Raw genomic sequence first — 12,098 nt, 5'->3', positions numbered from 1 at the left:
AAAATCTTACTCCACACCAAAATGCGCCAACATTTAACATCTGTTGATGATTCTTGCCTGATCCAATCTTTACTGTCACAACTGCAAAACGATTTTCCGACTCCAGCACTCCCTCCGTGGTTACCAGCCAGACCTCAAGACTCCTCATTAGAAAGAGCTCTCCCTTCTCCCTCGTGTATTTGTTGTGTGTATAATCATAATCTGCTCATTGATACACACTCATACATTTTCTTTTTTAAAAAAATGTACAATTTATTACCATATTTATTTGGGTGCTCAAAGTATTTCAGAAGTGGCTAGTAGGAGCTCCTTCAAGGTGACTCCTCTGCCCCTGTGACATGTTCCTAGACTTTCTGTGAACACTTCCATGCTGTTCATGCACCTATGTCATCCCATCTCTGGAACTAGTCATTTTTCCAGGAAATGGTGCCCTTTAATGGGAAATGGTATTAGAGACCATGATTAAGGTGCTAGGTATGCTTTTGCTAGTGGAGTGTTTTTGCTTCTTAGCTCTCTTAGTAGACAGAGCTAGGAAATGTATGCATGTATTGTATAGATGCATATGCATACACATTCCTAAGATATGCACATTTACATGCATACATACATGTACATATACACACGCACATAAATATATGCATAATTTCAAGATCATGAATTCACACTACCTCAAATGCAAATCTGTCCCTACAGGGCTCTATGTTGCTTCCCCCCAATGCAGAGTCTCATGTCTGCTTTTCCGCAGTGAGGTCCCTAGCCCCCAGTGCCAACTCCAGAGCACAACCACTTTGGGAAAATGTTTGGCATGCCTTCTACAACTAAATGTGCATGTACTTATAACCTAGCAATTCTACTTCTGGGCAAACCCCCAACAAAAATGAGGACTTATGTCCACCAATAACATACAAGAATGTTTATAGTAGCTTTATCCATAAGTGTCAAAAACTGGAAGCAAACCAAAAGTCAATCAATAACAGAGAAAGTAAATAAATGGTGGCATAGTCATATGGGATAATACTAAATTGCTATGAAAAAGAGTGAACTGATGAATGCAATAATGTGAATGTACCTCATGGACATAGAATTAACTGAAAGTGTCCAATACAGAAGAGTATGTATGGTGTTATCCTGTTTATGTGAACTTCAGAATCGGGCTAAACTATGGTACTAGACAACAGAGGGTCACTAACCCTCCAGCCTTGTGGGGACAGGGGTAATGGCTTTGAGGGGGCAGAAAGGAGCCTTCAGGGCTGGAATGTTCTATATCTTTATTCAGGTAGTAGTAACACCGGTGTAATATAAATACAAAACCGAGCTATAAACTCATAATTTAAATACTTCATTGTATATAAGTTATATCCTAATTTTTTAAAATTTTAATACAGCTACAAATCAGGCTGCCAATGTAATTAACTCAACTGAAATGACCTAATCAGACCCATTTCACAAGTGTTGGAGAAATGGCAACTACATCAGAACTTAACCTGCCCGAGCTCCTGCTTTTCTGGCGTCGGATACAGCCGGTCGGTGACCATGAGGAGACAGTGCATCCTAGGGTGTAACACCACAGTGGTGGGCTGAGCGTCTGGAGGTAGTGTGTTCAGTTGAACTGGACTCTTTCATACCTCCTCCCCCACCCCTCTGCCAAGGATTAGTCACAATCCAAACCCTAATGGCTATGCCTTGTGCATAAAGTCACACAATTATAGGTGTCCTCTCAGATGGATTGCTGATAACTTGGCTCTGAGAACCCCAAATGCTTGCAAACAGGGAGAACAGGCCTGTGGCGAGGGCCTCAGTGGGAGGATGGAGCAGAGCCCCCCTCCCCCCAGACAGGCCCTTTGGCCCCCCTCCTCTGTGTCTGCCCTGTTACTCAGGCAGAGCCAGATGATGAGAAGTGAAACCTTTTCTCCCTTGACTGAGAAGCCTCCTCTTTTGATCAGAGGAAGGGTATGCTGTAGTGGTTCTCTGACTTTAAATGCACCGTAGATGCCTGGGGGACCTGATGCTGGACCCCATCCCAGGGTTTCTGATTCAGCCAACCTGAACCTACACATCTCACCAGCTTCCAGGGATGTTGATGTGACTGGTCCAAAGACCACACTGGTGCAAGGGAAAGAACGTGGAACCAGATTATCGAAGTTCAGGTCCTGAACTCTACATAATAGTCTATGAACTGGAGCAAGCAACTTAATCTCTCTGAGCCTATTTCCTCATCTGTATAAGAAAGGTAATACGTGTCCTGGCATTCATATTATAGGATTGGCATTCATATTCTGAGTTCATTTGTGGGTTTTTTATGAAGTATAATTGATTTATAATATTATATTAGTTTCAGGTACACAACAGAGTGATTTGATATATATATATATTACAAAGTTATCACCACACTGTTATTATTCTCACTATACAAAGTTATTATAGTATTATTGACCACATTCTCTATTCATTTGTCTTCAGAAAACCATCAATCACCAGACCAGAGTTTCTTCACCTGTTTGTGCCATGGACCCCCTGATAGTCAATGGGCACCTTCTCAGAATATTGTTTTTAAATCCATAAAATAAGATACAGAAGAGTACAAAGGAAACCAATTATATTGAAATGTAGTTATCCACAAATTTTTAGAAAAGAAATTTGCAATATAGTAACATGTGTTTCTTTAACATTAAAATAGGAGATCTCTTGGAGGGTCTCATAATTACAGCAATTGTTATATATAGTGATGAATTTTTAAACAATTTTTCAAAATACATGTAACATCTTAATGTCATATGATTATCAAAGTCTGTCCAGAAAAAGTCCAGCCATTTTTAATATAATGAGAAATGTTTGCACTACATCAATGTAACCTGGCAGCCAAGGAGAGTGGACTGGAATGCACATGTGTGAACAATGATGACTTCACTGTACTAGTCATCAGGGGTGGTAGACACCATTGAGTGAGCATGTGTACTATGTGGCCATCGCATTCAAATGACTGAGAAAGTAGAGCAACAGATCTGCATCAAATTCTGCTTTCAGCTTCAACATTCCTCCACAGAAACTATTCATATGATTCAGAAAGTTGCAGCTATGGGCAACTGGTAATTGCCCATATGGGCAGCTTCTTCACAACAATATTCCCACTTGTGCATCACGTCTCATGCAGAGTTTTTTTGGCAAAAGATCAAATCACCCAGGTGACTCAGCCCCCCTACAGACCAGTTTGACACCCTGTGATGTCTGGCTTTTCCCAAAACTAAAATCACCTTTGAAAGGGAAGAGATTTCAGATTGTTCATGAGATTCAGGAATATCTGACCGGGCAGCTAATGGCAACTGGGAGAACTGTGTGAGGTCCCAAGGTGTCTACTTGGAAGCGGGGTGAGGCATTGTTGTCTTATGTACAATGTTCTTGTATCTTGTATATTCTTCAATAAATATCTCTATTTTTCATTATAGTACATGGCCAGATACCTTCTGGACAGGTCTTGTATATGTGATTTCCGCAGGTGATGGAGTCACAGTACTGCTAGCACTATTATGGTTTGTTGCCTACATTTATAATGGGAGGAATGCTAAAATAAAGATGTAATTGACAGGCCCTGCCAAGGTGGTGGTATGACATGAATAGTTATGTTCCATTTCCAGATTAGCTAGCATATTCCGAGACTCACTTGGGTGCGTGCCCTCATGTGGGCTTTTGTGGAAGCCCATGGGCTGGACGGGAAATGGCAGGGCTGCAGACCCCCAGCTGGCATTGTGGTGGTGGGCAATGGCGTTGGACCCCTTCGCCTTTGATTTTGTTGGGCTACTTCCCAAATAACTTCTAAGAACTGCTGAAAGATTAAGAAGATTGGAATTTTGCTACCAGGAGAAAATTTAACCTTCATTTTCCAAAGGAAGAAATGGGCATCGAGATCACAGTGATCCATTTGCTCAAAGCAAATGACCTTCTTCATTTGACTGCGGAAGCCTGTGGTTGGGCCGTCAGCAATGGGCATTGAGACTATGGGACAAAGTGTGAGAACCAGAGCTTGAGTAGATAAACCATTCCTGCAGGAATTTGGGGGAAGGGCATTGCTGTTGCAGATGGTTTAAGCCAAACATACATGTCAAGTACGGACCTCTAAAACTAGAATAAACCCAAATGTCAAACAAAAGTGGTTTCCTCACAATGACATCCCTGTGAGGTTGGCTGTCAAACAGGCTTTGCCAAAGCTTGGCCGCAGTGCACACACCACTGGCAAGAGGCACCAGTCTGTGGCACTGTTTGTGGGGTCATCCCAGACAGTGCTCACGTGCTGACACTGCTGGTGGGCCTGTACCCTGCAGGCACAGCTGCTTCCCGTCTGCCCAGCCAGGTCGCGGCCAGTTTGGGAGCTGTGTCAGAAGCTAAGCCTGGGCATGGGGAACCAGGACCCTGTTGGCAGAAACTCTAATACAGCTTTTTTAATGCTTTGCTGTTATATGAGTAAGGATTCATGTAAACCTTTAGAGGGGGTATGAAGTAAAAGGATTCAGAGTCCCGGTGTTTGATTTCCTGGGAGGCCCTGGCATCTCTCTCCTCTGCAGTATTTCAAACAGTTCATTACTGGACCTTTTGGTTTCCAGATAATAACCTTTCCTACAATATAGCCATTAAGGGCAATAAAATCTTAGCCAGGACTTACCTCACTTCTGAGCTTTTGATGCTCTAAATGGGATTTTAAGGAGAGGTTGTAAAGAGGGAAAATTCATATATTGCTCAGGAGTAAGTCTGTTTGTACTGTTTCCTTTATAGTAATTAAAATGTTTAAGCCTAAACCCTGGCTGGCGTAGCTCAGTGGATTGAGTGTGGGCTGCGAACCAAAGCATCGCAGGTTCAATTCCCAGTCAGGGCACATGCCTGGGTTGCAGGCCACAGCCCCCAGCAACCGCACATTGATGTTTTTCTCTCTCCCTCTCCCTCCCTTCCCTCTCTAAAAATAAATAAATAAAATCTTTAAAAAATAATAAAATAATAAAATAAAATGTTTAAGCCTAAAGAAAAGGAATATAGGCACATGATAAAGCAAAATTTGAATTGTAGTAAAAAGATATAAAATGGAAATGTCTCCTTTCTCATCTCAACCTAAACCCTAGTTTTTGTCCCCAAAAAGTCTATGTATGTGCCTGCATGTTTTATGTATATACTTTCATTTAAAAGTATGCACAAATGAGACCTAACATGCTGTTTCCATTTTTGTTTTCTTTAAAAATTATCACGGAGCCTTGCCGTGCCCACACGCAGCCGGTCTCATTGTTTTTAGGGCTGCACTGTCTGGGCATCCTCTACGATAATCCCCTTGATCAATCTTCTACTGATGGATGCTTAGGTTGTTTTTAGTTTTTTCTACATTTAAAAAAAAACCCTGCAGAGCTGTGTCCAGTGTCGCTCAGTTGGTTGGAGCATCGTCCTGTACACCAAAAGTTCATGGCTTTGATCCCTGGTCAGGGCACATGCCTAGGTTGTGGGTTCAATACCCGGTAAGTGTGCGTACAAGAGGCAGCTAATCAATGTTTCTCTCTCACATCTATCTTTCTCCCCTTCTCTCTCCCTCCCTGCCCCTCTCTCTAAAATCAATAAACATGTCCTTGGGTGAGAATTTTTTTAAAAACTTGCAGAGAATATCTTTGTTACAAATACTTTTCTATATTTAGAGAAAGATATACCTCCAGTAGTTTCCTAGAAGTACAATTCCTGGGTCAAGTGTATGGGTACTTAAAAGTTTTAACAATATAACCAACTGCCCTCCAATATGGTTGAATCAGTTTATGTTCCCACCAATAAGGTGCTTGCTTATTCATACACCTGTCAATTCTGGCAGCATAAATCTTTTAAAACATTTGCCAATCTGGTGGATTAAGCATATCTCATTGTAGTTTTGATTTACATTTCTTAAATTACCGGGTTGGCCAAAAAGTCCATATGTTTTTTTCCATAGAAGAAGAGACACATTTTTTCATTTTCACCAATAACTTCATTGCTTTGGATGTTTTGAGTATGTTGGCTGTCTCCCACATGGTATAACACTGATAGTTCTCAATTGATGTCTCAGTTTGATCGCTATCAACTTCAACCAGTCTACCCCACAGTGGAGCATCGTCCAGTGAGAAATCTCCAGGAGAAAATTTTGCAAAGCACTTTTGACGCATTCCATCAGTCACAGCACCTTCTCCACACACTGCACAAATCTTTCTTTGTGTTTCAGTTGTGTTTTTACCTTTATTGAAATAATAAAACATAGTATGCAAAAAATGTTAAATATTTTCTTCTACCTTCAATATTAAAATGGCTACACAAAAATTCACCAATTTTGATAAGTTTTTTAATGCATGCTGATATGACAGCTGTCACAATACAATCTAACAAAATTGTTTCAAATGAAGTTAAAGACAACTAAGCACTACTAGAACCCTGTTATGGAAGAAACCAAACATTTTGACCTACCCAATATGAGGAAAGTAGAACATCTCTTTGTTTGCTTATGGAATATTTGTACTTGGTTTTCTGCAATTGTCTAGTTACTGTTCTTTGCTCATCTGTCTTCCAAGCGGCCGCCTTTTTCTGTGACACGTTTTGGCGTTGAGCAAACAGGACATTCCTGCTGCATGTGAGCACGGTGCTAAGCGCTGCGGCTTCTGCGGCAGGAAATGCTCTGCCTTTGCCCTGGTGATCTAGCTGTGTGCTGCGAGATGGACGTCAATCCTATCGCACTCTGAACAGGGGTGTTTGCACACCAAGTCGAGTGCCTTGAAGGGAAAGCTCTTGCATTTCTCAGTGAGAGAAGAGACAGGCCTGGACCGGGGGTGGGAGAAGACTGCACTGAGGAGCTGACAGCTAAAGAACAAATAGGAGAGAGGCAAGTCCCATATGATTCCAGTTATGTGTGGAATCTAATGAACAATAGAAATTAACAAACAAAATAGAAGCAGACTCATAGATACAGAGAACAGACTGACAGCTGTCAGAGGGGAGGGGAGGGGGGCACTACGAAAAAAAGGTGAAGGGATTAAGCAAAAAAATCATAGACACAGAAAACAGTACAGTAAATGCCAGAGGGAAAAAGGGGTTGATGGAGGCAGAAGAGGATAAAGGGGAGATACACAGTAGAAGGAGACTTGGTTTGGGGTGGTGAACACACAGTACAATATACAGATGGTGTGTTATAGAATTGTATCACCGAAACCTATGTAATTTTATTAACCAATGTCACTCCAGTAAGTTCAATTTTAAAAAAAAGGAAAAGAACAAATAGGATTGGGGGCTAGGGGAAGCATTTCTGAAGAAGCGCAGCATAGTGGAGGGAATGGGACATGACAGATGAGCCAGGAGAAGACCAGCGAGCAGAGCACAGGGAGAAGGACGGTGGCTCCACATGAGGCTGGACCACGTCACCTAGGGCCCCGGCCCCGTTCATGGTTGGAGGGTTTCCTCTAGGTAAACAGAGAGCCACCAAAGGGTTCTAAGCTGTAGTCGGTGATCAAATCTGCATTCTGAAAAGACTGCTCTGGCTGAAAAGGGAGGAAACAGGAAGACCAAGCAGAAGGCCCCACTGTTCTTGAGTTAGCGTGGATAAGCTCCGATGGGGGCTTGGTCCCCTCTTGTGGCAGTGGATGTGAAGAAAAGTATATGGGTTCAAGAAATACGGAGGAAGTCAAATAAAATTTGATGATGGATTGGATGTACGTGCTAAGGAGAGGAGGCAGTGGCTGGGACGATCCAGGGTTCTAATTAGATGGGGCGCCACTGACTGAAATAGGAAACACTGGAAGAGTCAAGGATGAATTCCATCTAAGGCAACACATCTGAGTGAAGCGGTCAAGCAGGCAATTGGGTACAAAAGCCTGGGACTGGAGGAAAAGTCTGGGTTGGAAACATAAGTTTGGAGCTCACTGAGTACAGTAATTAAAGCTATGGACATAGGCAAAATGGCCCATGAGAGGAGCACAGCACCTAAATGACATTTACTCACAATCCCTAAAGAATGCTAACATTAATTGCCGAGTAGAGAAATATGAGAGAGAAAGGAAAAATGGAAGCCTGAGAGCAGGCGGAGACCCAGCCAGTGTGGCATCCCAGGAGCCAGGGCAGTGGTCAGCAGTGCCAAACACTGCTGAGATGCCCAGTAAGAAGAGGCCGGGAAAGTCTCTGTTGGACTTAGCAATGTGGCGGTCTTGGTGGTGTGAACTGTTTCCATGGAATAAGTGGCGGGGGGTGGGGGCCAGAAATCAAACAGAGGTGGTTGAGAAATGAATGGGAAATGAGGAAATGGAAACAATATATGGACCACTCTCAAGAAGTGTGGTTTTGATAGAAAACAGCCCAAACCTGCCCCTCCTCAGTCTCTACTCTTGAGCCTTCTTTGCCACTCAATAAGCCAAACTGATTTTATAATTTGGATTCAGTGTTCCATAGCTGTGGTCTCTTGGTAGCCATGGCAACCAGCCGGCCAGGGGCAGAGTCTGCAGGGGAGGCTGCATGGAAATTGGAGGCTCTTCCATCCTGTTAAGCAGCCTCCAACTCTTCAGGCCTGGGAAGGCCCACTGTAGAATCACTGCTGAAAATTGGGTTAAGAAACAAAAAGCCCATATGTTTTAGAGACATCTACTGAAAAGAGTAAGGGTAAATGGAGTCCGGAGTTTGCAAAGTGAAACAAGATAAGCCGATAGTTCATTATTGTTTTTTTAAATATATTTTATTTATTATGCTATCACAGTTGTCCATTTCTCCCCCTTTATTCCCCTCTTCCCTGCAGACCCCATTCCACCCACATTCCCCCTCTTTAGTTCATGTCCATGGGTCATACATATGAATTCTTTGGCTTCTACATTTCCTATACTATTCTTAACCTCCCCCTGTGTATTTTCTACCTACCATTTATGCTACTTATTTCCTGTACCTTTCCCCCTTTATCCCCCTCCCACTCCCCCACTGATAACCCTCCATGTGATCTCCATTTCTGTGATTCTGTTCCTGTTCCAGTTATTCACTTAGTTTGTTTTTGTTTTTGTTACTTTTTAGGTTCGGTTGCTAATAATTGTGTTTGTTGTCATTTTACTGTTCATATTTTTTATCTTTTTTTTCTTAGATAAGTCTCTTAAACATTTTATATAAGGGCTGGATGATGATGAAGTCCTTTAAATTGACCTTATTCTGGGAAGCACTTTATCTGCTCTTCCATTCTAAATGATGGCTTTGCTGGATAGAGTCATCTTGGATGTAGGTCCTTGCCTTTCGTGACTTGGAATACTTCTTTCCAGCCCTTTCTTGCCTATAAGATTTCTCTTGAGAAATCAGCTGATAGTCTCATGGGAACTCCTTTGTAGGTAACTGTCTCCTTTTCTCTTGCTGCTTTTCAGATTCTCTCCTTATCTCTAATCTTGGGTAATGTAATTATGATGTGCCTTGGTGTGTTCCTCCTTGGTTCCAACTTGTTTGGGACTCTCTGAGCTTCCTGGACTTCCTGAAAGTCTATTTCCTTTGCCAGATTGGGGAAGTTCTCCTTCATTATGTTTTCAAATAAGTTTTCAATGTCTTGCTCTTCCTCTTCTCCTTCTGGCACCCCTATGACTCAGATGTTGGAACATTTAAAGTTGTCCTGGAGGTTCCTAAGCTTCTCCTCATTTTTTTGAATTTTTGTTTCTTCATTCTGTTCTGGTTGAATGTTTCTTTCTTTCTTCTGCTCCAAACTGTTGATTTGAGTCCCAGTTTCCTTCCCTTCACAGTTAGTTCCCTGTACATTTTCCTTTATTTCACTTTTCATAGCCTTCACTTTTTCCTCAATTTTGTAGCCATACTCAACCAATTCTGTGAACTTCCTGATTACCAGTGTTTTGAACTGTGCATCTGATAGGTTGGCTATCTCTTCGTCGCTTAGTTGTATTTTTTCTGGAGCTTTGATCTGTTCTTTCATTTCAGCCTTTTTTTTTTTTTTTGGTCTCAGTGCCCCTGTTTCATAGTAAGGGGCAGAGCCTTAGGTGTTTACCAGGGTGGGCCAACCCACGTTACTGCATGTGACACTGTCAGTGGGGGAGGGGTCTAAGAGGGAACAAAGCTGCTTGCTCAGCCATCAGCCAGCTTCCAGTCACTTCCTCTGCTTCCCACAATCAAATTGGTTTCTTCTGGTGCTGATTCCTAGGTGGGTGGGTTTGAGTACAGTCTAGAACCCTGTGGGTCTCTCCAACAAACTCTCCTGTGAGGCTGGGAGTTTCTCCAGCTGCCGCTCCAACTCTCACAGGTTTTTTCAGTCAGAGGTTTTGAGGCTTCATTTCCCCACACTGGAACCCTGGGTTGTCTCGCTCCCCAGTTGTTCCTCCCAGTTTATCTGCATGCAAATGTGGGACCACCTACTCTGGTCCTCCAGCCCCTGCCTTACCACGAGTCCTTTCCACCCTGGCTGCCTATCTCCACCCCTCCTACTGGTGTGGATGAATGTTTCTTCTTTAACTCCTTGGTTGTCAGACTTCCATATAGTTCAATTTTCTGTCAGCTCTGGTTGTTTTTTGTTTTTAAATGTGTTGTTTTTCTTTTGATTGTACAAGGAGGCACTGTGTGTCTACTTATGCCTCCATCTTGGCCGGAAGTCCTGAGCTGATTATTGTTGACAATGGGAAATGGGTGCCTGGAGGTTTATTATATTGTTCTCAATAATTTATGTACACATTTTTTTCATAACATGTTGTAAAAAATTCAATTTAGGAATGCTATAAAGTGAAAGCTCAATGAGTCAGTGATCACCCAGGACCCACCATTTACATGGCCCTTCCAACAGGATCGCCTTCACTCTGCCTTTGGCTCGTGGGCTTCAAGGCGTCACATGTCCGAGGGAGGAAAGTCAGCTCTCACGTGCTGTTCTTTTTTCTCTCATTAACCCTAACTCCCATTTCTTGCCCCTCCTCCTTTCTCATCTGCCTTGTGAGTTTGGACTCCAAATCATGGATCTGTCACTTATCACCTTCCTGAACTTGAACAGTTCCCTCTGGCCCGTGAGCCAGTCTCTGAAAGATCGGGTTCTGCATCTGCTCGGCAATGCTGTAAGGATTAATTTTGAGACTGTGTGTGGAGGTATCTAACATGGCTCTCAGCCTCGAAGGCCCACAGAACTCAGGGAGGTGATAGAAATCAATGAAGCGGGCCCGAAACCTCTTGGCCTATGTTTAGCTTTGCCACTTTTAGGGAACATACAAGTAGAAAAATTACAAGAAAAAATGCATTCTATAAGAAATATAGCAATGCAGCATGATCACAAATGGAATAAATAATTTGTATTCATTAATAAATGAGTAATAAACTGAGTCTTAGCCTCCATGTTGGGGAATATTAGGGAGTGGTGGGGATTAGGGCAAACCAGAGCAGGCAGGGACAATCCTCATAGCTACTTCAAGAGAATGGAGGCAATGTTAACATGTCTTCTTGTTTGACAAGACAAGCTAGAATGCTTAATTTTTTCATGTTAAACCTCCCAATTCTTAAATTTAAGTTCAACTATATTTTTAAAGAAACAATATGAAGTCCAAACTAAGCCCATCTGTGGGCCAAAATCTCCTGCTGAGCTGGCAATGTGCAACCTCTCACCTGGATAATGGGACATAAGTTTTTCCTCACCTAACCACTCTCACCCTTCATTTCTAGGGTGAAGGGTTCAGAGGGGGTTGAAGAGATGACAAAGCACCAAGGGATGTGATCCAGACACCTCAGCCTGGATCAGTGCCTGGCACACAGTGGATCCTAATGAAAAATTTGATGAATCAACAGCCAGTACCTGGGGGTGCGGGGTGGGATAGTTCAGTTTCTTGTGTACTCCCCGGGCTTACCTGAGAAATTGTCTCATTTTTCTTAACAGCCTTGCGAAGTCGCTCTGGCCGCTCCATCATCAACGGGAACTGGGCAATTGACCGGCCTGGAAAATACGAGGGTGGAGGGACCATGTTCACCTACAAGCGTCCAAATGAGATTTCAAGCACTGCGGGAGAGTCCTTTCTGGCCGAAGGTCCCACTAATGAGATCTTGGATGTCTATGTGAGTTTTGATGTTTCTGGGCTGCCCTCTGGGTTTTGTGTCTCGTTACTTTTAAGAGCTACACTTAAAACAAA

At 42.7% G+C, this 12,098-nt stretch overlaps 1 protein-coding gene across 1 annotated transcript in view; it reads left to right on the top strand.

The window, feature by feature from the left end:
• THSD4 (thrombospondin type 1 domain containing 4) overlaps positions 1–12,098 on the top strand; it is a 579,525-nt gene that overhangs the window by 532,487 nt on the left and 34,940 nt on the right. The window contains 1 exon segment of the mRNA XM_036028532.1: positions 11,849–12,024. Coding sequence (XP_035884425.1) covers positions 11,849–12,024 — 176 coding nt within the window.

Source organism: Phyllostomus discolor, chromosome 1, assembly GCF_004126475.2.
Source record: "Phyllostomus discolor isolate MPI-MPIP mPhyDis1 chromosome 1, mPhyDis1.pri.v3, whole genome shotgun sequence".
NCBI classification, from domain to species: domain Eukaryota; kingdom Metazoa; phylum Chordata; class Mammalia; order Chiroptera; family Phyllostomidae; genus Phyllostomus; species Phyllostomus discolor.
The sequence above is the reverse complement of the archived record's forward strand: the minus strand, read 5'-3'. Positions and strand labels throughout refer to the sequence as shown.